The sequence below is a fragment of the Silurus meridionalis genome, chromosome 10 (genome assembly GCF_014805685.1).
Source record: "Silurus meridionalis isolate SWU-2019-XX chromosome 10, ASM1480568v1, whole genome shotgun sequence".
Lineage (NCBI taxonomy): Eukaryota > Metazoa > Chordata > Actinopteri > Siluriformes > Siluridae > Silurus > Silurus meridionalis.
The window spans coordinates 3,548,428-3,575,965 of NC_060893.1; the positions used below are offsets into that span (position 1 = coordinate 3,548,428).

General features: G+C 39.8%; 2 protein-coding genes across 2 annotated transcripts; one reads left to right on the plus strand and one right to left on the minus strand.

The window, feature by feature from the left end:
- Positions 1-3,063: 3,063 nt before the first annotated feature.
- tm7sf3 (transmembrane 7 superfamily member 3) lies at positions 3,064-19,303 on the plus strand. The gene is made up of 12 exons (XM_046859030.1): positions 3,064-3,349; positions 9,979-10,133; positions 10,786-10,936; positions 11,219-11,339; positions 12,921-13,092; positions 13,282-13,459; positions 15,139-15,225; positions 15,896-15,988; positions 17,194-17,346; positions 17,430-17,527; positions 17,992-18,154; positions 18,653-19,303. The coding sequence occupies exons 1-12, from the start codon at positions 3,274-3,276 to the stop codon at positions 18,904-18,906; spliced, it is 1,701 nt and encodes a 566-aa protein (XP_046714986.1). The 5' UTR covers positions 3,064-3,273; the 3' UTR covers positions 18,907-19,303.
- A 1,383-nt stretch (positions 19,304-20,686) lies between these two features.
- fgfr1op2 (FGFR1 oncogene partner 2) lies at positions 20,687-24,777 on the minus strand. Its single transcript, XM_046859031.1, has 6 exons — positions 24,634-24,777; positions 24,308-24,444; positions 23,486-23,603; positions 23,238-23,380; positions 22,793-22,906; positions 20,687-21,229 (listed from the first exon to the last, which is right to left on the minus strand). The coding sequence occupies exons 2-6, from the start codon at positions 24,440-24,442 to the stop codon at positions 21,083-21,085; spliced, it is 657 nt and encodes a 218-aa protein (XP_046714987.1). The 5' UTR covers positions 24,443-24,444; positions 24,634-24,777; the 3' UTR covers positions 20,687-21,082.
- Between the last annotated feature and the right edge of the window lie 2,761 nt (positions 24,778-27,538).

Genomic DNA, 27,538 nt, shown 5'->3' on the forward strand with positions numbered 1-27,538 from the left:
ACAGAGGGTAACACAAATGGCTTTTGGGTGGCGTGGGGGTGTGATCGAGTGTATTTGGAGAGTAAATAAAAATGCAGTGCAGTTAAAGCATACATAAATCTACACACATGACTGTGTGACCACTTCCAACTCCACCTCCATTATCAAGTTTGCTGACGACACTGTCCTGATGGGCCTGATCGCCAACAACGACGAGATGGCCTACCTACTGAAAATGAAAAACCTGGACAGTTGGTGCCAGGAGAACAGTTTTCTCCTAAATGTCAGCAAAAGTAAGGAGTTAATAGTGGACTTCAGCACGAAGCATAAGTGGTCATACCAACCACTAAACATCAACGGACCTCAGTGGAGAGAGTGGACAGTTTTTGTTACCTAGGATGCTCATATCACCTTGGTGAAGAAGGCCCGGCAATGTCTGTACCATCTGAGACGACCCTTTTAGGTGCTAAAGACTTTTTATACCTGCACAAATAAGAGCGTCCTGATGGGTAGCATCACTTCCTGATTCTGGAACTGCACCATGCATGACCGATGAGGCCTCCAAAGAGTAGTGCAATCAGCTGAGCATCTACAGCAAGCGGTGCTGGACAAGGACCAAGAAGATTGTGAAGAACATCAGCAACTATTTTGTTATTGTTGTTGTGTTCAGGGAAGAACTTTTGCACCTAAAACACAGAGAGAGTATGAGGAGGAGCTTCTTCCAGCAGGCTATTCAGAGTTTAAACCAGGAGCACATAGCACTTAGACTTCTCTCTATGTCTCACTTTTTCTGGCACAGCACACCCGACCAGGCATAAATTAATAGACACTTATCAGATATAACATTATGGCCACCTGCCTAATATTGTGTTGGTCCCCTTTTTTGCTGCAAAAACAATTCTGACCCATCCAGCATTAACACCGTTAATTTCTTCAGCAGTTTGAGCTACAGGAGCTCGTCTGGTGTCTGGATGGACACATGGACCAGCTTTCGCTCCCGACGTGCATTGATGAGCCTCAGCTGCCCATGACACCGTCACTGGTTCACCACTATTCCTTTCTTGGAACACTTTTGATAGATACTGACTAATGCAGACCAAGAACAGCCCACAAGAGCTGCAGTTTTGGAGATGCTCTGAACCAGACGTCTAGACATCACAACTGTCCCTTTTCCTTACGCTTGCCTATTTTTCCTGCTTCGAACACATAAATTTTGAGTACAAAATGTTGACTTGCTGGCTAATATATCCACCCAGTAACAGGTGTCATGATGGAGAGATTCACGTCAACGCTCATAAAGTTTAAATGTCATAACGGTATGCATGATCGATGTGTGTATATATATATATATATATATATATATATATATATATATATATATATATATATATATATATATATATACAGTGGGGCAAAAAAGTATTTAGTCAGCCACCAATTGTGCAAGTTCTCCCACTTAAAAAGATGAGAGAGGCCTGTCATTATAGGTACAATTCAACTATGAGAGACAGAATGAGAAAAAAAAAATCACATTGATTTTTAATGTATTTATTTGCAAATTATGGTGGAAAATAAGTATTTGGTCAATAACAAAAGTTCATATCAATACTTTGTTATATACCTTTGTTGGCAATAACAGAGATTAAACTTTTTACACACTGTTGCTGGTAGTTTGGCCCATTCCTCCATGAAGATCTTCTCTAGAGCAGTGATGTTTTGGGCATGTCGCTGGGCAACACGGATGTTCAACTCCCTCCAAAGATTTTCTATGGGGTTGAGATATGGAGACTAGCTAGGCCATGCCAGGACCTTAAAATGCTTCTTACGAAGCCACTCCTTTGTTGGCCGGGTGGTGTGTTTGGGATCATTGTCATGCTGAAAGACCCAGCCACGTTTCATCTTCAATGCCCTTGCTGATGCAAGGAGGTTTTCACTCAAAATCTCACGATACATGGCCCCATTCATTCTTTCTTTTACACGGATCAGTCGTCTTGGTCCTTTGCAGAAAAACAGCCCCAAAGCATGATGTTTCCACCCCCATGCTTCACAGTAGGTATAGTGTTCTTTGGATGCAACTCATCATTCTTTCTCCTCCAAACTCGACAAGTTGTGATGCCTGGTGGCGTAGTGTGTTACTGATGGTAGCCTTTGTTACTTTGGTCCCAGCTCTTCTGTCCCCCGTGTGGTTCTGGGATTTTTGCTCACCGTTCTTGTGATCATTTTGACCCCACGGGGTGAGATCTTGCGTGGAGCCCCAGATCGAGGGAGATTATCAGTGGTCTTGTATGTCTTTCATTTTCTAATAATTGCTCCCACAGCTGATTTATTCACACCAAGCTGCAGATTCAGTCTTCCCAGCCTGGTGCAGGTCTACAATTTTGTTTCTGGTGTCCTTTGACAGCACTTTGCTCTTGGCCATAGTGGAGTTTGGAGTCTGACTGTTTGAGGTTGTGAAGTTCAAACAGATGCCATTATTACAGGTAACAAGTGGAGGACAGAGGAGCCTCTTAAAGAAGAAGTAACAGGTCTGTGAGAGCCAGACATTTAGCTTTTTTGTAGGTGGCCAAAAACTTATTTTCCACCATAATTTGCAAATAAATTCTTTAAAAATCAGACAATGTGATTTCCAGGATTTTTTCCCCCTCATTTTGTCTCTCATAGTTGAAGTGTACCTTTGATGAAAATAACAGGCCTCTCTCATCTGTTTAAGTGGGAGAACTGGAGAATTGGTGGCTAACTAAATACTTTTTTTGCCCCACTGTATATACTGCTCAGCAATTGCACATTTGCTGGGTGGTATTCAAGCTCATGGTATCAGTCCCCCTCCCAAAAAAGAGGAGTGAAAAGAAGAATAAATACACTACATGTAATGGTGCCCCCTCATATCCACTGAATATACTACATACCCATTTCTTCACATAGATAGAATTAGGGCAGAACAAAAGAAATCGGATCGAATGAGTAGATTTTTGGAGTCACACCGCCCCCTGTTGCCCGGGGATCAGTAACTACTCCTCACGTGATTCTTCGGGGCGGTGAGGCAAATGAAGTGACGTGAGAGCGCGAGGGTGATGTGCGCATGCGCGGTTCAGAGAGCGGCGCTGTGCTGTTGGCGGTTTGTGTGTGTGCGCGCGTGCGTGCGCGCGTGTGTGTGTGTGTGAGCGAGTGAGAGACCGCGCTGCAGCCGCGTGTGATGGCCGGGGTGTCAACAAATCAGTAGCGGTGTCTTGGTTACTACTTGGTCCGAATCTGTTCGGAGTTTAACACGTGAACACGTGAAGTGTTGGAGGAAAAATGTCTCGGCCCTGGATGCTTCATGTCGAGCTGCTGCTCGTGCTTTGGCTCGGGATGGTGCACGCGCAAAATGAAAGTAAGTTTGTTTTGTGTTTGTTTTGCAGGTTATTGAATATGTTTGAAGGTGTTCAGTAGAACACAAAAATCCATGACATGACACACAAATAAGGAAACACAATAAGAACCTGAACTTGCTTGGACAGTGTCCACCAGGATGTCTGTAAAGCATGCACGAGTGGATTTGTTTGTGTTTGTTTGTTTTTGTTTGTTTGTTTGTTTGTTTGTTTGTATTTGTTTGTGAACTAAAACAGTAGCTATTGTCCTTATTTTGTAAATCAGCAACCATTTGCTTTTGCTTTTTCACTCCCTGCATTTTAATATCTAGGTGGAACATCTGAAGAACCTTCTCAGTTGGTCTCACTTTTCTATCACACCTTGATTGAGAAGCACACATATCTTCACACAGTGCTGTAATTCTCACACACACATTGTTGTGGCTAGAAAAGCAAAGCATTATGCACACCGTTGGCAGCTCCAGCGAGGTGTCTCTCTCTCTCTCTCTCTCTCTCTCTCTCTCTCTCTCTCTCTCTCTTACTTTCATAGGGGATGTAGAAAGTCAAATGTTTTCTGATGGAAAAAAAAAAACTGCCAGAAGGTCTGAAGCCGTGATGCTTCTGGGATTTTTTCATGTCATGGCTCATACACCAACATTGCAGTGTTGGTCGATATATTGGTGAGATCATAAACCTGCTTTTTCAATTTAGTTTTGTTTTTCACGAATCAGATAAATCCCAGACTCGACGAATTCTTGAAATCCGAAGAACTAGTATTTCTAGATTATCTAGGTGTCCTCCATAAAAATATCCATGCTGCTTTGTTAGCCTGCAGACACCTGACCATAAATTGGTATGTTTCTTTTTTGAACGTCTCATAACATAAGCTCACTCTTAGATTAGATGTTCTACTAGGTTTTTTTGGAGATGCTTGCTCCTTCAAATACATGGATGTCAGGCACTGATCTCGGTGAGAAGGTGAGGAGCTCTAGAGCAGGAGATCTTCCACATCCTCCAACTTATGGAAAGCAGAGCTTCATGGAGTTGCACAGAGACATTGTAATGATGGAAAAGGTTTGGGTTCAAGTTTAAGGGAAAAACAATTGAAAGTTAAACCCGTTCCCTTGCAGGAAAGTGGAGAAACATGAGGAGTAACGTGAGAGAGAAAGCGTTCGTGTAGTTTTAACTAGAACACTACTTCTTCTTCTTTCGGCTTCTCCCATTATGGGTCACCACAGCGGATCATCCGTCTCCACACCCCCCTGACCTCTACATCTTTACATTCCCTCACCAGATCCATAAACCTTGGTTCCTCCTTCCTGGTGGCTCCATCCTCAGCATTCTCCTACCGATATACCCCATGTCCCTCCTCTGCACATGTCCAAACCATCTCAATCACACCTCCCTCACCTTGTCTCCAAAACGTCCTACATGCGCTGTCCCTCTAATAAACTCATTTCTAATCCTGTCCATCGTTGTCACTCCCAACTACAGCCTCAACATCTTCAGCTCTGCTACCTCCAGCTCCGCCTCCTGTCTTTTACTCAATGTCCAAGGTCCATTTTTCAAACAACGTGATTCTTCAGGTTTTAATGATTCTGTTCACACTGTAGCTCCAGGTGTCTGTTCAGGATTGGAACCCGAGTGAAATCTTTTCCCAGTGTGGATCTCGTCATTTTCTGTTTCATTTGTCTTGAGATTTTCTTTTTTTTTTGGCGTGTGTGTGTGTGTGTGTGTGTGTGTGTGTTATGCAAAAATCACGTGCACATTAAACACGTCATGTGTGAATACAGTCAGAGCTACAGGTAACCTTCGGACCACTGCGGCTACTAACCTCTAACCACACCGTTTGTACTTGAGTGGTTGCACACCGCTAGCCAGTGGACCATTACAATGAACAATGAACAGATTAGTGTCTGAAACATTGGAATACTGAGGCAAGTGAGCCTTCATTTCTATACTGAAATATGAGAGGACATCTTCCCTAAAGTTTCCCTAGAAGAAGGGGTCTTCACCCTGTGGTGCACCACAGACTATTTTTGGTTTGAAAATATTTTTGTCTGACTGAATGAATGTATGACTGACTGAATGATGGAGTTTGTGTGTGTGTGTGTGTGTTTGAGTGTGTGTGGTTAAAAGGGGTCATCCATCTCCATAACTGAGGCAGATGCGGTGCGAATCTCGATGCATAGCCAACGATATGATCAAAGATACATATAAAGCAGCTTCTTTGTATACTTTGTGTGTGTGTGTATATGTGTATATGTGTGTGTGTGTGTGTGTATATACTGTATGTATGTGTCTCAAATTGGTACTGGTACTGGGTCCCAGCTCTTTTTTTATTTTTTTTCCGTCTGCACTAAACGTTGTATTTATTGGAGTTGTATGTAGAATACATGGTTAATTTCCTTCCTATGAAGAACCTGAATAATTTGGCTTGAGGTTGATGGATAGGACTTTGTAAGAATTCTTGCATATTCAACGCATTCAGTCTTCAGCAGCTCTCGTAAAATACTACCGTTGTAAATTAACTGGGCGTGCGATAAGTCTATAGTTGAGTTAATAGTTATAAATAGTGCAGTGTGTAGCCCACAGTAGGGTCTGGTCATTTACAAGTTTCGTTACATGGCACATCAGCGACTGCGCAGTCGCTGCTCGCTTACGAGCTGCTAGTTTCAAGTTCCTGTTTTGCCTTTTTTTTTTTATTTTTAATAATCAAGGACTTGACTTTGAGGTAAGGTTGATCTCCCTTGCTACATCATGCACGGTTCTCAGTTTAGTCTGCAGAAATTGCAGTTAACACACAGATTCAGGGCTCCAATTGTTTTTTTTTTCCCCTACAAATAACGTACTTTCGCAATGTACAGAGTGGTTTAGTGAACTGTGCCAAGGAGATAAGCCACAGGAAGCTCAATATGAAGAACAGCTATGTGGTCATTGACCAAATTGAGGAAGCAGCTTCTGTTGTGTGAGACACGGCATATGATAAAGCTACAAGTATGCTAGGAGTGACAGCAGAACTTCAGGAATATTGAAAATGTCAGCACCTTACAGGATTATCATGAGTCATTGTTAAACCATAACAACCCTGTTTAGGAGCGGACATGACTCATCCAAAAATCAGTAATCCAGGAGCTCCTGCTGTAAATTTATAGGCTAGGGTCTTCCACCCTTCCAAATCAATGATCAGTTACCTTCCCTGTTCGTCATTAAAGGGGCGGGTTTATGTCCAAAGTGACCTGTGCTGATAATGATCCTGCATCTGAACCTCCGTCTTCAACTCCAGCCACTGGAACAGAAGTCTGGATCAGCGGTTTTAAACTTGCCATAGTATTCTTTTTTTTTTAAAACTTCAAACCTTGGACTTGAACCATATTTGGATGCTCGTCTATATCTAACTGTCCACCAAAGAACACTTTGGCCTCATGGTGAACTCGATCATTATTGTGGTTTGAGGGTAATAGGGGCACTCTTTGCCCAAAAGGTCATAAAGTAACATCAGCTAGCTTTGCTGAGAATATACTCCATTGAGAGGTTTCAACTGATGAACGTGCTGATGGTTTTTTCCCTGGTTGCAATAAATTTTGAGATACTGCTCTACAGCAACAAACACTACGATACTCCAAGAGCCTGGTCATTTATTCTTATACGCTTATGCAGGATGTGAAATGGTGCTCATTATCAAGAAGAAAAAAAAAGCAGGAAATCCACACTTCCTGCTGATGTGATGGTTAAATGACCGTGGTGACTTTTCTATATCCTTGTGAATCTTTGGTTATGTCCTTATCAGAGGTGTTAAGAGGACCTGAAAATCCTCCTTGAGTAAAAGTATAGCTTCCTTACTGTAAAACTTTGTTACCAATTCCGATATGGCTTCAGTAAAGTGATTTGAGTATCTGATTTGAGCAGTACTTGAGCATTTGACTCATGTGGACCCAAACATGCACTAATCCTCAACACTAAGACACGTGAGGTTTTACTTCCCAAAATACAAATCAGGTTGAACACCTCAACACTGCATTAACCATCAACTCGACGGCCTCTCCAACATGCCAGGATCGAACAAAGATCAAACAAAAAGACAAAGTAGTAAAGAGATCTTAAAAAAATGGATCTTCAAAAGATCAAAGATCAAACAAAAAGACAAAGTAGTAAAGAGATCTTAAAAAAAAAATGGATCTTCAATTAGCAAATTGAATGACAGTCATAAAGTAGAAGAACTATTAATATTCAATGAACAAATAAAATTAATCATTTTAGATAAAGTAAAACCACATATTCAGAGCTGATTGGGATTTGATGCACCGCTCGGTCTCAAATTTTTATTTATATTTATATATATTCTTTACTAACACCCTCGTAGATGAATGAATGGGACGTTTTGCCCGTATAGGGTATGAACTTAATCTTTCCTACTCAACTGAAGTTCTAAGTGAGCATTCAAGGAGATGCTTAACAGAAAAACCTTAAGCAGGTTGTGCATTTATTTCTGTATAAACACTTTCATTGTTTAGGAGAGAAAAACGGAGGAATACAGGAGTGCTCATGTTTAGTTAATGGACAGCTGTGAGTGTAAGAGAAAAAAATTCAGGTCTAATGTAATTGTCTTGGTGATTTAGGTCAAGAATCGTCTGGGTGGACAGATTTCCGTAATCCAGCACATTCTTGGACTGAGTTGAACTTCCTTTTAGCTTGCAAGAACATTTTGTTTTGTAATTGCGTGTCAACTTCGACCAAACGCCGATTGCAAAAAGCGAAATTCATTCGAGTTGTAAAAAACTACACTCCTGAACATCTGAAAAACGCTTTTGTCCCTGTACTGCGTGTGAGCAAAACTACTGATGGACGGTAAGGAAGTTATCGCAATTTGTGAAGTAGCTTTTTTCACGTAGCTGTACTTCACTGCAGTGTTTCTATTCGAGGAGACTTTTACTTCAAAACACTACATTTTAAAGTCAAATATCGTACTCGTTCGTTTGTTTTTTATTTACGAGCGAAAAAAAAAACGTAACTGGTCAATCACGCCGCAAACCACCAATCAGGTTCGAGCTCTGTTTTTAACTTGTTTTGATTGGCGCTTGGTGTATCTACTTATCACCAAAATACAGTTCAGCATCAGTTCAACTGCAAGCACAACATTTAGAGAGGAATCAATGTTGAAGAAACTCCTGACACACGTGACCTCATTTGCGCAAATGTTTTTTTTTGTAGTTGAAAATAAGGTTTTGTGCTCATGATAATTTGAATAGAAATCAGTGTTTGACTTATTAATCTCATTCTATCATTAGATCGTTGTGCTGAGAGTCACATTTGAGTCTTTTGACTAAATAAATTGAGTTGATTAAACATATTCTTGATAAATGATAATAGGGACGTTAATAGCCATAATAAATCATAGTACTTTGTTTATGTATTTTTCTGGCTCTTTGAAACATTGCGCCGATAACGGAAAACGCATCACCGTTGTTGTGGCAACGGCGTTTCCAAATGTATCCACATTGGAGAGCGTTTTCAGGAAGCAACGTTTTTGTTCGTTTCTCGGTGAACTGCACATGAACAATCCTTCTGTTGTTGTACGATTGAAGGTTTACAGTTTAATTACATTTATAAATGATTAACATTGCACTTGTTTTAGAACAATAATAATCAATAAAACGCCCTGCATTGAACGTGGTTTGGTGTAAATTTTTTATTTGACTATTAAAATTGATTTATTAGCGTTCCGATTCTGACATACATGAGAGATTTGTCATTTAGAATCATTATTTCAGATGTTAAATATGGTGGCATGTAACCCTGTTAATTTGTAAAGGTGTTCCTTTAATTAAAAACAACTCGTTCAAGATTTATATCCTCTTGCCCTTTTTGAACTACACCAGAAAACCCCCCCACCCCCCTCTGTTAAAAAAGTAGTACATTTGTGAATTTTTTAATTTTTACTTTAATATATTTTTAGACTGTTAACTTCACCTGTACTTAAATAAAATGTCATTCAAGTAACAGAACCTTTACTTAAATAGAATCTTTTATTACTCTTTTCACCTCTGCCTGAATGACAAGTCCGATAAGGAAATTCCCGACTCTACCGATAATCATCTCGAATCCCATGCCAGTGTAGATGATGCTATTAAAAAGTTTGGCACGTCCCATATGATATGGTCTAATCTGATTAGCCAGTCATGAGGCAGCATTAGAGTGCAGAAATTCATGCAGATAACAGGTCAAGCTCTTCAGTTAATGATCAAACTTTAGAATGAAGAGCAAGTGCGATCTTTAACCTGATTGTTTGTACCAGATGGTATAGTTTGCCATTTTTTTGAAAGATCTGATCTGGTGTCTATACATGAAACTATTATTTTTTTTATGTATTTAAAAAAAAAAAAGAGTTTACACACTGGTGCGAAAAACAAAAAACATTACAGAGTGATGGCTCTTTCGCCGTTGATGCGTGTTTTTCAAGCTGCCATTAAGTCTCTAATAAGGTAAATAATCACTCTTTACAACCGTGCTGAGCAGAAAAGCATCAACATGGCTTGACGAGGATTACCGACAGTGTTTGGGGAGACTCTGTATAAAGTGGTTCATAAATGTTTTTGAAACTTGTATATCATGATGATAAATATACTTAAGGTACATTATGTGCATTTCCTAGATCTAGTGGTGTTTACCCTGGGAACGTTCCAGAATGTAAGTATCCCTGTGAATGGAAGCGTGGAAGTGAACCTGTCCCGGATCCCAGCTGAAGTGGCCTTCGTCATACTTCAGTTTCACACTCAGCACCTCAATGCCACCATCTCATACACAAGAGTAAGAGGCTCTGTTTCACACACTAGCACCATTATTACGTACCATTATGTCCATGTAAACACAATGATTTTGTAGTTAGCTGATCACTGGAACACAACCGGAAACAAAATCCGCTATGACGCCCACATTTAAAACCGTCCGTGTGGAAACAGCAAAATTCTGTTCGATGTCGCTTTTACATAATTTAAAACGACATAATTACTTTAAAACGTTCACAAGAGTATTTTTAACGAGCTGCCCTGTCATCTGAAAATGTAAACAGGCTTGTCCGTCTCTTAAGTAATTGGGAACCTGGTATTTCTATTTTATTTATTTTTTTATTATTCCCATGTGTCTAATAGACATGAACAATTTCTTTGAAAAACATTTGTGACCTTTGAAATGTCAAGAGTTCATGCTCTATGTTGAGTTCGATTTGAGTAATAATGAACATAAATTTGCATAATGTGTCGTATTTGTCTATGCTAACGTTGATTAGAGGATTAAAAACTTAAAATGTATTATTTAAGGTACATTTAGAACAGGAAAAAAGCAATTGAGTTGCTATTAAATATTTTAATCGATTGACCACCCTAATGTGTGTGTGTGTGTGTGTGTGTGTGTGTGTGTGTGTGTGTGTGTGTGTGTGTGTGTGTGTGTGTATTTTGTTCAGGTTCCAGCATACGGAACTTCAGTCACCACCTCCGATTCTGGGCTGCTGTTTCCTCTGTTGCCATCTCAGTTGTCCCTCTCGTGCTTCCTGTTGGCTCCTAACGATGAATCCGTCGCGGGAATAGGCGTCATCCTGCCCTACTCACTCACTGGTATCTCATCATCATCATCAAATCTCATCTTCTTTCTGTTAGGGCATGCACAGAGCAGTGTGTTAACATCAAACGGCATTGTGTAACATTATGTAAGTGCCGGTTTCACAGCCTTGGGGGTGTGAATACTTCTGCAAACACAACCTTCATAGATGTATTTATCGCTACATCTGATTGCATGGGGGGGTGAATATTTATGCACACCACTGTGAATAGCAGTTTTTCAGCATATTAAAGTGTAAATGCTGATTAGTTTTGGATCTGAGGTGTTGTCTTGTGCAGATCCGGTCCCTGGGGCCTGCAATCAGGAGTTCCCACTGGAGATCGATCCAAACATCTACTTGCTCTACAACCTTTACGAGACCACCATTCGCTTTGCTCCGGCGAACATCGGATACGCAAGGTATCTTAGCTTGTTTTGTACATTTCTCCTAAAAGTTCACAAGATCTCATTGTACATTTTATAAACAATCCAGTTTTTATTTAAACCAATTACTGCTTCAATATTTTGCAAAAAATTTGTGGACACCTTTCCATTTTCTCTGGGATGATGTTCCACTAGATTGTGGAGTGCAGCGTTAACCCGAGAGTGTTTCAGGAATTTGCAAATAAAGCACAGGCTGTTCCACAAAAACCTCATGATGCACATACCAATTCAGCTTAAAAAAAAAAAAACTAGACCGGGCCTGTAAAAAAAAAAAAAAAAAAAAAAAAAATTATTTACACAATTTATAATTATAAATATTTGTCATCATCAACATTTGAACAGTTTACATTATTAAAACAGTTTCAAATAAAATGTCTGCTTAGTTAAATAATATATAAAATATTACTTTATAATATTTTATAAATATAGAATAAATCTAATTAATGAGACACTTTATTATATTGATTAAATTGAGTAATCAATTAAATTAGCACAAAATTTAATTGATTAAATAAAAAAATACATAAAAATAATGTACAGTAATATAAATAGTGTACAATTATTAGACCCAATTTCAGTAATTCAGGTGTGTGTGTGTGTGTGTTTTACATTTAATATTTAACATTTTCTAAAGATATGATCTTCTTAACTGTTCTACTTATTTCAGCATTTCCTTTAACAAATGTCTGAATTCCTTCCATCCTTCATTCATTCACTCTCTTCGATATGTGGATTTGTCAAGATTTTCTCTTTTTTTCCAGAAGCTGGACAACACGCAAAAGAATCAATAGCACTAGCGTTAGCTGCGAACCAGGAAGTGGCTAGGCCTATGGATTCAGGATTCAAGATTTTTTAATTTCACTACAAATTGTATTCTGCATATAACCATGTTTGTGACCAATAAAAAAAATCTTGAATCCATAGTGCTAGCGTTAGCCGCTAGCCACTTGCTGTTCAAGTAAAAACTATATATATATATATATATATATATATATATATATATATATATATATATATATATATATATATATATATATATATATATAGAGGAGAGAGATAGAGAGAGCATGAAGACAAAATATACTTGTAAATGTTTTAAAGTAATTGTGGTTTAAATTCCGTAAATCATCAGGACACCAAACAGAACTATTGCTTTGTTTCCACACGGACGGTTTTAATCGCTGGATTTGTGCATCATGGCGGTTTTTGGTGACTGATATCAGACTTGCCGACTCAGTAAAATGAATGTTTAGTGAATAAAAATTATTAGAATTTGCTTTTTTGTTTTCACATTTGAGTAAAGAAAAAGGGTGTCGTGAATAATTGTGAAAAATTGCCCCTTTTTATATTTATTAAAAATATTTTATGAAAATGGTCAAACAGAAATCCATCAGTCACGCGTTAATAAATTTAGTGGCATTAAAATGAAGTTGCGTTAACGTGTTATATGCGTTGTATGTATACAAATATAAAATGCCATCTGTTTCGCTCACATTTCTTCCTGTTCGTCCTGTTTTTTCTTCTCTACCTGATGTTATTGGCGCTTGCCGTTCTCAGAGGAACCTCTCCCCCGGCATGCGACGTGGAAACGGACCTGAGCAGCCGCTGGCGTTTAGAGTACGATGTGTATCAGTTCTTCCTTCCCGAGAGCGATCTTTCGGAGCGGATGATGATCAAAGGCATGGAGACTGTCGCCAGAGGGATGAACATGATGGAAAACGGTAGAAAGGTCAGCAGAGGAGAGAAACAAACGTTGTCACGTGCGCATGTCAGAAACGCTGTAAACGTCGAAATCTTTTTAGTTTCCACTGCAGTGATTATATATACACACACACACACACACACACATACATGTATAAAAAAAAAGTGTGATGATAAAATGTAGCTGTTTCCAAACTCTCTTCTCCCTGTCTCCTAGCTCATGACGTTGTCCTCCCAGGACAAAACTCTACTGTCCTTTAACTCCATCCCGGGACAGGGCGTGATCTACTCCATTATTGTGAGAGACCCTGTCTTCAACAGTTCATCCTCCTACGTCCCTGTGCACACGTACGCCTGCAGCTTCACCTCCGCTGTAGACGGCTGCACCACGCTAGGTCATTATTCATCAGCTATTATTTTTTTACTCTGTGATGTTTCTCATGCCGATTTACTGCTCCAGTAGGGGAAATGAATCTACGAAGAAGAAGAGCCTGATTTATATATGATGATGATGTGAGATCAGCACCGATAAATCACCTGTGTATATTTCATATATAAAATCTCTCTCTGTCTGGTTTCAGGGACAAACTGTTTAATGAACTTAAAGGAACTCCATCCTGATTGTTGTCATTAACTGAATCTGAAAAAACTATGAACATTAACAACATTTAAACTCATTATAGACTTTTCAGTAGAGTTCATCAAATACGCACTTTAACTGTGATACGTCTTTACTCACTACTGGTCTAGGGTAGCACAAGCCCACTTCCAAAAAAAAGTTGGGACGCTGTGTAAAATGTAGATAATGAAAGAACGCACTGATTTGCAAATCTCATAAACCCATATTTGATTCACAATAAAACATAACAAACATACCAAATGTTTAAACTGAGGAAATGCACCATTTTAGGGAAAATAATTGAATTTGATGGTTGCAACACATCTCAAAAATGTTCCTCAGCATCACCAACAAACTAATTAAACAGTTGGAGAAACAACTAATGAGATTAATTCACAGCAGGTCAGTAAGATGATTGGGTATAAATACGTGTCTCTTAGATGGGCAGAGTCTCTAAGAATGGAAGATGGGCAGAACTCGGTATTGGATAGCCGTGATCTTTGGTTCCTCAGGCAGCACCCAATTTACAAACACGATTCTGTGATGATAAATCAGTGTATGGGCTCGGAAACATCTCCAGAAATCATTGTCTGTAAACACAGTTTGCCATGTCATACACAAATGCAGGTTAAGTCTCTATTATGTGAAGAAGGCATGCGTGAACATGTTCCAGAAACGCTTCCATCCTCTCTGGGCTAAAGCTCATTTAAAATGTACTGAGGCAAAGAGGAAAACTGTTCTGTGGTCAAAAATTTAATTTCTTTTTTGAAACCTTTGGACAAAAGAGGAGAGGGACCATCTGGCATGACTTCGTATTGTAAGAGTCCAGGTGCTGAACTGGCCTGTCTGCTGTCTAGACCATTTACCTTTTGAAAATATTTGGTGCGTAATGAATAAATAAAATCATAAAACAACAAAAAACACAACAAAGAACACCCAGAACTACTGAGCAGCTAGAATTCTTCAGCAGACAAATATGGGACAACATTCCTCTCCTAAAACTTCAGCAACTGGTCCCCTCCTCTATCCACGTGTATATACGGATAAAACACGTGATGGTACACAGTGGGAAACATTCAAAATGACCTTATTTCTTCCTTAAAATGGTACATATTCTCAGTTTAAACTGAGGCTGTTTTCAGTTTTTTTGTGAATAAAATCTGGGTTTATGAGATTTGCAAATCATTGCGTTCTCTTTTTATTTACATTTTACTACTTTTCTTTTTTTTTTGCATGTTTGCTCGGTGTTGGTAGATTGAGTGGAAATTCATATATTTTTCCACATCACACAAAATCAGTCTTCATTGTTGCCGATATAAATTTGTAGATCGTACGTTTCTCCTTCGTTGGGTGTCGACCGGCAGACTGGAAACTTCTAACTGACTAAAATATATGCGGAATTTCCAATACACCAGCTTCATTGTAATGCATTTTCCTTTTTTTTTTCCCCTCCAGGGAGACCTTCAACCAAAGTTTTTTTCACAATCGCGGGTCTTGCAGGACTTCTTGTATGTTTCTTAGGGCATCGGTTTTTCAAATGTGGTAAGTGCAGACCTTAAATCAGTTACTGTAACTTTTTTTGGTCTCAATATCATTTGTGGATAAGTATCAATAGAGACACATAAAAACACAAATGCATATATCAAGGGTGGTGGAAGCTCATTGGTTAAGGCTCTGGGTTTGTGTTTTTAGAAGGTTGATGGTACCACTAATCTTCCACTGTTAGGCCTTTAAGTAGGGCCCTTCACCCTCTCTTCTCCAGGGGTGATCATATCTGACCCTGTGCTCTGACCCCAACTTCTTAACAAGCTAGGATATACAGTGGTGTGAAAAAGTGTTTGCCCCCTTCCTGATGTCTTATTTCTTTGCATGTTTGTCACACTTTAATGTTTCAGATGATCAAACTAATTTAAATATTAGTAAAAAATAACACAAGTGAACACAACATGCAGTTTTTAAATGAAGATTTTTTTCATGATTTATTTCTGAAAGTATGAAATGTTACAACCAAGAACTCTCCGTCTTAAGCCAGAAATAAAACTAGCTGGTTTGTGGTACACCATGACCTCTGTAATCATGTGGAACTTCCTTCACGCACATGTTCAGGAATCACATTTTTTATTGCATGGGAAAACTCTAACACTTGACCTAGAAGACTTAAATCTTAATGTGCTTGAATTATTGTTCCACCCCGTCTCTTTTTTTCTCTAAGAGCTCTTCTGTCTGGGCTTTGGATTTGGCGCTTTCTTCTTCTTTGTGCTGATCACGAGAACCACCACAGGAACCACCACGCTGGATTATGACCGTAAGTTCATGAAGTACGGCTTTGAGATTTCACATCGCTTTCTGGAAAGGTTTCGGTGTACATATCGGAATGAAGTTCCTGCTGTCCCTATATTTATGACTTTAAATCAATTCCTCACTTGAACTTTGTAGATTCTAATATTAAAAACAAGTTTGAACAACTATGTGGTTGTGTAAGCAGCTAATCATGTGCTGTGGTGACTGTGGGGAAAGTCGGCTATGTCTGCTATGAGCAGTGATTTATTTTTTGTGTGGAATGGGCACGGCTTCAATCACATGAGTGTGTGTGTGTGTGTGTGTGTGTGTGTGTGTGTGTGTGTGTGTGTGTGTGTGTGTGTGTGTGTGAGTGATTGAGGAAAAACAAAACACTCAAGTACTTTAAAATTCTATCTCCGTCCAAGAGAAAGGATTGCTTCTTCAAATATTATTGTAACTTTCCAATGAAATGAAAACTGAAACATTTCAGGTCCTGTATTTATTGTTTGCTGTTCTGTTTCCGTTCTGGAGTCAGTCGATTCATGAATCAGTCGAGTCATGAGTCAGATGAGTCACTCATTTCACAGGCATGAGTGCAGGTCAAAAAAGGTTGCTGATGTGTTATGTCCTGCTGCTTTCCTTTTTTCTTAAGAGGTGGTATCAAAAACGTATAAGACTAATGGTGTAACTGGTGATATTCTAATCACGTGCGTTACCACGTCTGCGATTTCATCTTGGACAGCAAGCTAGAACAAAGGGCCAATGTACAATTCAGTTTGAAACCGGACAAATCTGCCACAGAGACATGACATATGTTTGACATACGGCAACAATCGTTCGAGATGTTTTGAGTGGCACGTTTGCTACAACCTCAGAAAATTTTGAAAATCATTCAGCAACTTGTGCATGATGATCGTCGGAGAACAATCCACATTATCGCCCTTTTCCTGAAGGTGAAGATCCAGCTCAAAGGTCACCGTTTTTTTACACCATTGAGGCGATCCTATGCGAATCGCAGAAGGTGCTTGACACGTTTCTTTTTGCTATATGGTGACACAAGGGAGAGAAAGATGAACACGTGATGATCTACACAAATTGATACATTTACCTCCTGATATTTACATCCAGCAGGTTAAATGTTGGACTTCAGATCAGAGGTGATCCCCTGATGAAGTTTGTTGTACCCTTGATAGTATTTGGTGTACCCTTTATGACGTTCTTTCTTTGCAGTCCGATTGGCTCTGACAGCTCTGATGGGCATTGTATGGGGTGTGGCCCTGGTGATGAGTTGGTGGAGGTTCGGCTCGGTGATGGCCTGCGTCGTCGTCGCCGGCCTCGTCCTCGGCTTTCTCGTTTCATCCATTGTCTTTTTTACACCGCTCGGTAAGAAGAAGAGCAACGACAGAACCTACAGTCGATTTACGAGCTTTATATATGAGCTTGTTCCTCTGTTTTTCCTCCTGTAGGTGACGTCTCTGTGTTTCATAACGACGTGGTGTTCTGGGTGACGTTCAGCTGCATCATGCTGGTCGTGCCTCTGTTCTTCATCAGGTGGCCCAGAGAGGTAACGATCAGCTTCCTACTGATCACTGAAACACTAAGTTCAGATCAGTAATGTAGTAGTTTTTATTAGTGATGAGTCGTTTTAAACGATTCGTCTGTAATGTGACTCACAAGAACCAGTCGTCTCATAGAATGATTCCTTCATTTTTCAAAGCAAAGCATCGCAAAATCTCCGTAGGATACGTACAGAAAACAAAATTGAGTATTTTATCTCTTAACTCTTCTAACCTGAGTGGTTTGTTCTTTTGTCATGTGACCGTCATAGATTTATCGCAACTTAAATGCACAAAAATGTACAATTTTATGGTTAGGTTTTCATAGATGTTTGTCCATACAGTGTTCATTTGACTTTTATAAGATATTTTTACTTGATGTGAATTTTTATTTTTACTTCAAAAAAGCCATAATAATACAGTATTTGGAATTAGCTGATTGTGTTTTGTGTGTGTGTGTGTGTGTGTTTAGGGGAATATATTAACATGTGGAGTGGTGGGAGCGTACATGGTGGTGCTGGCTGTGAACTCCTACACCTACACCAGCCTGTCCTACATCACTCTGGACGTCCTTAAACGCTTCCTCAACGACGACTTCAGCAGAGCGTTCATATCCGTCCCTCTACAGAACATCGGTGAGATGATTTCCTGACACCTGTCACTAGAAACAAACTTTGTTCTATAGTATTTACACCCTCCCTATATATAAATTAATGCAATACACTTTTTTATTATATTGATCAAATTGAGTAATCGATTAAAGTGCCACAAATTAAATGATATTAAATAAACAGAAAATGTTTATTAAATAGTTTACATTTGTTAGATCCCATTCAGTAATACAGATGTGGAAGTGTGTGTGTGTGTGTGTGTGTGTGTGTGTGTGTGTGTGTGTGTGTGTGTGTGTGTTTTACATTTAATATTGAATTTTCTAAAGATATGATCTACTTAACTGTTCTACTTATTTCAGCATTTACTTTAACAAACCCTGTACCAGTATGAATACCCCTTTTGTGTGTGTGTTTTGTGTAATATATATATATATATATATATATATATATATATATATATATATATATATATATATATATATATATATATATATATAATATAAAATCTCTTTTTGGTTTTAGACTTCATCCTGATCAGTGTGTGGGCGATCCTGGCAGTATCGGGCGTGGTCCTGCAGCTGTACAGAGAGCGCTCGCGGCCGTTCTTTCCCCCGAGCCCGTACGTCCTGTGGTGTCAGGAGCGCGAGCGGCGTAAGACGAACGTTTTGGACCCGAGCCATCACACGCCGTCGCTCCCCGCCCGCCTGCTCGCACGTATCCGTCAGCTCACTCGCCACCCAGAACCTGCAGGAGAACGTACACCTCTGCTCCTCTAGATATGTGGAGCTCTGAGCGGCGTGTGACGAGGATACTGTCAGCCTCAGGGCCCACTTTTACAGTGACGCACATCAGGGTCTGACTCGGGTCCTGGCTCTTGAATGTAGAAGATATTGATCACATGATGTGATGAATGAATAATTACACACAGTAACGGGGTCACACGTGAGCCTGACCTTTTTAACAAAGTCTGAGCAAAGTGATCAGTGACATCGTCGCTCCGCCCTCCTTGGAGTCGAACCTTACTGTTTTAAAGAGCCAAAAAAAACTGAAATCCATTTTATAAATATTTTCTTTTTCTTTTTCTGATTCATTACAATTTCCTCGTAATGTGACGAGCGGTTTTTAAACTTGTGAAGGAAAAAAATGCAACATTTATTAAACCTTTTTAAAGCATTACTTTTTTTTTACTCATCTGAGAGTCGAAAAGCACAAACCCCCGTGTGAGAAAATGAACGAACGAGGGATCGTTTCTTTATGAAGTCGATGAATTACGAAAAGCCTGGAGCAACTCCATGGAGGTGAACGTAAACCTTCATACTTTCCTTTTTCTGTGGATTTTGATTCACGTCCATCACAGCGTTGTCTTGGGGTAATCTAATGATCTAAAGGGTTTTTGTGTGTAAGCCACGTGCACTGTTGCATTCTTCTTTTCTGTTTTTACTTGACTTCCAGGAGCAAAACGCTGCCATATAAAAGACTGAGCAAAAGAAAGATGTAGGATTTTACTCTTAACGTGTTTGGGGCAAATGAAGAGTATGGGGGTTTTATTTGATGGGTTTGCACCCGGCGTCTGGGTGCAGTGTGTCCGGGCGCATTGTGTCTGTCGTCTGGGTGCAGAGGATCCGGTAGCAGAGTGCCCGGCGTCTGGGTGCAGTGTGTTTGGGCGCATTGTGTCTGTCATCTGGGTGCAGAGGGTCCGGTAGCAGAGTGCCCGGCGTCTGGGTGCAGTGTGTCCGGGCGCATTGTGTCTGTCGTCTGGGTGCAGAGGGTCCGGTAGCAGAGTGCCCGGCGTCTGGGTGCAGTGTGTTTGGGCGCATTGTGTCTGTCATCTGGGTGCAGAGGGTCCGGTAGCAGAGTGCCCGGCGTCTGGGTGCAGTGTGTTTGGGCGCATTGTGTCTGTCATCTGGGTGCAGAGGTCCGGTAGCAGAGTGCCCGGCGTCTGGGTGCAGTGTGTTTGGGCGCATTGTGTCTGTCGTCTGGGTGCAGAGGGTCCGGTAGCAGAGTGCCCGGCGTCTGGGTGCAGAGTGTCTGGTGCCATGTACCAGACACTCAGCACCCAGGCACAAGAGTGTCTGGGTGCGAGAGGAGTTTTCTTGTCTCAGGGCTTGTGTATTGACGCCGTTTGAGTGAGGTGGTCCTCCGCCTGAAGTTGTAATAATATCTCGAATAATATTTTAAGTCCGCTTGCACAATACGGCTGTTATTTATGTATTTTCTGCAAAATGTTCGATTTATTTTGTAATAGCTGAACAGATAATAAAGTTGTTTTCAGTAATAATTCTGTGTGATTTGTGATGGTTTTTGATTGGTCACTTCCTGTGATAGAGGGTGGCGGCAGATTAGTGGTTATTGGGTTACTGATTGGAAGATCATGTCCCAATATCACCAAGCTGCCACTTTTGGGCTCTTGAGTTAAGGCCCTTACTTGTACAGAACACACTATTTAAACCTGTTAGTTATTCATCTTATTCCTAATTGCTTTCGGATTAAATCTAATCGCTTCAAATACTAAACCCACAAAGTCTGTTATGGAATAAAAGAAAGTTCACACGTGTGTAAATGTCATTTTTATTATTTATTTCTACGAACACGTCTGTCGCACGTTTCAAGGCAGCACTAAAAGCAAGCGGGACTTTAAAATGAATTTTACATCATCGTACGCGACGTGCAGCCGTGGATTTATTTACAGTGTGTGGACCAGAATTAGACATTCATATGTACACTTTATGATGCTCCAACCCTGGTGTTTTTACACACACACACACACTCGCGCTGTACAGCAGTTCTGGGTGAAGCAACGAAGCCTGACGTCCACGAGACTATGAAACGAGCTGTACAGAACTGAGATACGCAGGAGATTCGGACAATGTTCTCCTCTTCAATGTGGGTGTGGGTGTGTGTTTGAAATCTGTATGAGGTTAGTCTTTTGTTCAGGTGAAGCAGAAATCCACTCTAGCTCTTCCTCAAGCTCAGGTCACTGCTGGTCACGAGGGGAGACAGAGAGGTGCTCTCGGACGCCTCTTCTCGCTCTTCCCTCCTCAGCACCAGGAACGCCTCTCGACTAATCCCCAGCAGCTCTCGCAGGCCTCGGTTCTCCAACTGCACACAGAGAAATGAGCAATGTTTGGGTTTTCATGATATGAAAGGAATAAACCATGTTGGGAGCTATGGAGAAGAAATCGACCTGTGAGCATGTACAAACGCATCGGTCCAAAAAGCGAGCCGCTACAGAATACGATTTATTATTTTTTTATTTCAACTATTTTGATGACCCTTATATGGACAAGTTTGTGGACACCTGACTAAAATTTCAGTATTTACTCCCCGCTTTCTGTTATAATAAGCTCTACTCTTCTGGTCTCTTGTTCCACTAGATTTTTGCGGAGATTCCTTCAGCTAAGTGTGTGTTAGAAAAAGAAAGAAAAAAAAGGCCTGGGGGTGCAGTCAGCGCTCACGTTCATTGTTTAATAGGGTTGGTGAGCAATAGCATTAGATCATCCACATCTGGCTTTGTGCACAGGGGGAATTGTCATGCTGGAACAAGTTTGGATCTCCTGGTTCAAGTGGAGGGTTACATTTTCATGCAACAGTTTGGGAAAGAAGAAGCACCTATGGGTGGAAAAGTCGGGTGGCCAATACATTTGGCTGCACTTCACATTGTGGGTGAGACTTCAATATATTTGAAATGAAAAGAGTGTTTCAAACCCTGAGATGGAGAAGCTCCATCGTCAGAAGACCACATCAGGTTCCACAACTGTCAGCCAAGAACAGGGATCTGAACCGGACATGGGTTTCTGGAGTGGAACCTGATGTGCTGTAGCTCATCCACCTCAAGGTTGTGTGTTGAGAAATGTCCTGAGATTCTTTTCGGATCTCTGTCTCGGTGTTTGAGCCTGCAGATTCTTCACTCGCAGCATGGTTATAAAGGTCTGATGTGTAGGAGGATCTGCATCAATCGAGTTCTAATAAGTCACAATTTTACTTCTCATATTTAACTGCGTTCTGAACTTTAAAAGGAGGAGTCAAGTTCAAGCAGGAGATTAGTACATTTACACAACTACGGGATACGTGTGTGTGTGTGTGAACTATTGATAGGAAAATCAGTTCGAGTGACTTGGTTCTCGTTTCTAAGCAGATCCCCCACACGTCTACATACACCTACTTTAACTATAGTTCTGATCATTTATAAACGTGTATATATAACTGCACAGTGTTTCCTGTACATAACCTATGGAGATGATGCGCCGCATTCAGTATAAAATAAACGAATCGCTCTTTGAGACGAATCGTCCTTTAGAGTCACATTAAAGATTAGTTCAAACGAACGAATCGTTCATTAAACGACTCGTCACTAAGAAACACCTTACGAATCTGAACTTTAGTTCAGTTTCAGTGTTCAGTAGGAAGCTGATTAAAGACTCATTCTTAATTAACAGATCGGTCTGAGACGACTCGTTCTTCTGAATCACATTAAAGACTTGCTCGAAATGAACAAATCACTCCGAGACGACTCGTTTGTTTGAGTCACATTAAAGACTCGTTCGAAATGAACAAGTCACCTAGATGACTTGTTCTTCTGAATCACATTAAAGACTTGTTCAAAATGAATGACCCCTCACTAGTGTGTGTGTGTGATACATATTTATGAATGAGAAGTGCAACCTCCAGCTGCTTGATGCGTTCCTCATCTTCACACGCACGCCCTTCGTCTACCTCAATGGCCTTCTTCATCACTGTGGCCATCTCGTTGATTTTGTCTATGTGCGCCTGCATCTGCTACACACACACACACACACACACACACCATGTTGAAACACTGCTGACACACAGAATATCCTTTATATATACACTTATACACTACACGGCCAAAAGTATGTGGGCACCTTGGGGCCCCCATCACACCCTCATGTGCTTGTTGAACACGACAGCTCCATTTTAGTGGGAAGGCTTTCCATTAGATTCTGGGGCATGATGTAGATTAAGTGGTTGTAAAAGAGCTTTAGTCTTCAGTAGGGTTTGGAAAAAAAGCACATGTGGGTGGCGTGATAGCCAGGGGTGTACATTCTTTTGAGCGAAACCTCTATGGGGAAACGAAAGCAATTCTCACGCTAGTGTGCTGCTCTTTGAGCTGAGAGACGATAGTCGGGTCGTCCTTCTTGCTGGCCATGAGGAGGCGGAACACCTGCTCCCGGTACTTGCTCATGATCAGCTCCATTGCTGACTGATGCTCTTCTAAAGATATCCGTAGCTCTGAGAACATGGTGAGAAGGATACGGTTTAACAGGGAGGATTTCGAGCGAAATGATAGTTTCATCATACTTGTGCTCCACAGACGTCACGTCACATCATACACACCTTTGTTCTCCTGCTGCAACTCGCGTATTTGCCGGTTCTCCTGCTGAATGCCCAATACCAGGGTAGATCGTGGACGATGCCTCGCCACCTGGTTGAGTGCCTCGATCTCTTCCTGATACTGAAGAACACACAGCGAGGTTAAAACGAGCAGAGCGAGGTCAATTTCCATGACAACATCGTCTGGTGAATTCTTTGAAAGTTGGAAAAAATTTATGAGCATTAATTAGAAATTTTGGGAACGTAAACATTTGGTTTGGTCCGAAGCTGAAATGCACGCAAACACAGATTTTTTAGTTGCGCAATAGTTTCCACACATCACAAGGAGGTTTTACATAACATTTATGTTTAATGTTTCTGTAGTTTAAGTCAATATTCGGCAAGATAGACATTTTTTTTGACAAACTACTGTCAGGTACCCTGTTAAACTGCAGTTTCGTACATCTTAGTTTATTCTTCTAATGTTCCTGTTCATTCCCATGAAACGTTTACAGTCTTGAAAATGCCTGGAATTTTGCAACCCTTGTGGAAACTGTTCGGTGAAGAACCACATACGAGTGACGTGATGGTCAAATGTCTACTGAGCTCTGATCATGCATAGATGTCTAGTTCCAGGTACAGTATATCAATTCCTGGATACCCAGTTCCAGGATCTGAACTTCACATCTATGGCCAAGGGTACATTATAAGTACCCTTGGCCATAGATGTGAAATACATTATAAATATAAAGAGTACATGATACATATTCAGGACTGCAGATGAATGAACAGTGCTATAGGAGGGTGCTATAGAAGGTGGGTAGGTAGGTTGAGGTGTGTGTTCACCTGCTTCATGGCCTCCACGCGTTTGTTCAGCACGGTGGTCTGCTCGATCAGGATCTCAGCAGCATTGTCGTGATCCCGAAGCCGCTCCACCAGAGACCTGGCGTCTGTCAGCACCTTCTCCAGCAGGCAACTCATCTCTAACCAATTACATTACGTCATTATTATTATTCTTATTCATTATTATTATTATTATTAAACCTCTGCCTTGCTGGTGTTTATATTTTAAAAAGCAGATCGTATAAATGTAGATTGTTTAGCTTGTAGCTTCTAAAAAACTCTAGCGCGCAATTCGAACCAACGCTGTATAAAAATGAGTAAACACTCACCTCGAAAACAAAATTCACCCAAATAGTGTTAGTGCGAAGAAGTTTACACTTCCTGTTCCGGGATGAGTGACGCTGATGCGCAAGCATTATGGGTAACGTAGGAAGACTATATACGCAATACTGTCGAGTTCCACATGATGGAGACACCGAGCAGGACAAGTATCTGTACATGTTAGTCATAATGAAGAGTATGTTTATTTTCTCCACCTCAAAATGATTTAATGGGTGAATTATTTAACAAGTGTATGTGTCTGTGTTTTTTATTTTTTTAGCTCTAAAGCAGACACTTATTAATTACCGCATACAAAGTAATTTAAAAGTAAACATGTGCCGTTGTGGATGGGAGCGGCCATGTTGGTTTGACGTCACTAGCGCCCAGGGCTGATTTCTCAGTGCACACAAAATCAGTACAATTAAACAATAAAATCAGTAATTAAAGTTATTCTGTTTCGTTATCGAGCTCATCGAAGTTTAAGAAATCGATAAAAACATCCTTTTTAATTTAAATTCCGATAAGTGATTGATATGTTTGTAATTAAATGTGTAACGTTTTTTTTTTAGAAAGATTCTGAATCGTAGATTCTTAAAATCAAATCTAAATAAGGCATCAAAAAGTTTTCTGGACTGGTTTTGTAACACGCCAACAGATGGGAGCACAAGGCACCACGCACAGTCACAGGGGGCACTGAACTTCATAAAAGTATCTAATTGGTTGAAGATTATGGTGGCGGATGTTGGACAATAAAAAGGATGAGTGTTATCTAGTTTAGGGGTCTTCAAAGTTTTTCAGGTCAAGGGCCCCTTAGCCTGCTCGGCACCCATCTCTCTGCCACTGATTTCAGGCTGTCCAGCTCTAAGCCCTCAACCAAGCCTGCCTTCCTCACCCGCTTGTCCATACATGAGGCATCCTTCTTCTTAATGCTGTCTCCCCAACACACCACTGCATAGAAGAGGGCACTCGCCACAACAGTCTGATAGAACATCTGCAGCAACTGAGGAAGTACAGCCGGCTCCTTCCTCTCCTGCACAGACCGTCTCTGTTGGCAGTCCAGTCCATTCTACCATCCAGCTAGGTCCAGTAGGTCTTCATGGCTGGATGGTATTGAAATCACTGGAGAAGTCCAGAGGTATAAATTTCACAGCCCTGCTGGCACTGTCCAGGTGAGAGAGGGATCAGTGAAACATGTAGATAATGGCGTCCTCCACTCTCAACTTCTCCAGGTAGGCAAACTGAAGAGGATCGAGGGCATGGTGGACCTGTGGCCTTATGTGGTATAGCAGCACCCGATCCATGGTCTTTATTATGTGAAACATCAGGGCGACTGGCCTGAAGTCATTCATCTCTCCAGGGTGTGGTTTGTTCTGGAACTGGGATGATGCAGGATGTTTTCCATAGCCGCTCCTTTGCCTCCCTGAACTGGACTTTGAGTTCCCTCCGCACACTTTTAAGCTTCTGCTGATCACCGCCCTTAAAGGCCCTCTTCTTCTGGTTCAAAAGACCATTGATGTCACTCGTGATCCAGTTTTTACTGGAACAACAGCATCCATACAGAAGTTGATGTAGTCAGTAGTGCAGTTAACAACCTTCTTAATGTTCCCACTGTCCGCCTTTACATACATTATTGTCTATATATTTTTAAATCTTTCAAAAAGATTTATGCATCATAACAAACATATACGTATTTTGCAATTAAAATCACAATTTATTTAGTTGTTCACAGCTGTCTTTTATTTAAATAGATTTGCAGTTTCATACATTTTCCTTTTACAATCAGGTGGATTATTATACATTTACATGAACATCAGCTTCAGGGTTAATAGACTTTTCAGGGATGGAAGTATTTATGATAAATGTATTTTGATACATATTCTAAATATAAAATAGGATTTAATATGTTTGATAAAAATGACTTCATATTGTGTTTTGTATTTTTGTCGTTTTAAAACACTAAAATACTTTGTAAGAAATCTACATGATGACATCATAAAAATGTGGCCTCTGATTGGTGCACACTCAGTATTTTGTTCAGACTTGTTAAAATCAGAACGGAAAATTGATCCATATGGTAGAAGGTGGTAAAGGTAATAAATGTTCAGCTGAATATTTGATCTGTTAACTGGTTGTATGTCAGATTTATTGTGTATTGTGTATATTTTTAAAATACAAAAATACAAGAGTTTATTTTGATACATGGTGTTGCCACTGTATTTTGTAGTTTATTTTAATAGACTTAAAATTAAGGTATTTGATAGATTATTTTAAAATACATTTTGATGTATTTTTGCCCAACCCTGAGAACTTTAATAATTATAATATTTTTGAAATTAAATTATTTAATTTATCTTTATTAATTTTGATACTTTAAAGACAAAATAAAAAAGAACATGATTACAATAATACAAGTAAATAATAATAATAAATTATATATTATATATAATAAATTAAATTATAAATTATATAAATATTATATATATATATATATATATATATATATATATATATATATATATATATATATATATATAATATATATATATATATAAATTAAATTATAAATTATATAAATATTTTATATATATATATATATATATATATATATATATATATATATATATATATATATATATATATATATATATATATATATATATATATATATATATATATATATATATATATATATTAATTACAGTCCAAATCCATCCTAATGGTTCTTGAGTTAACCTTCCAAAGGAACCTTATGGATCTCCAGACTGTTCGTGTGGCGATCATTTTCAGCTTCCCAGGGTGGGCTCCTGAAAAAACTCCAAAGGTACAACATTAGGATAAATCCTGCAGGTCTGGAAAGACAAAAGGGACAGGATCACTGGTATCTCAGAGAGAGAGAGAGAGTGCAGTGGGGAT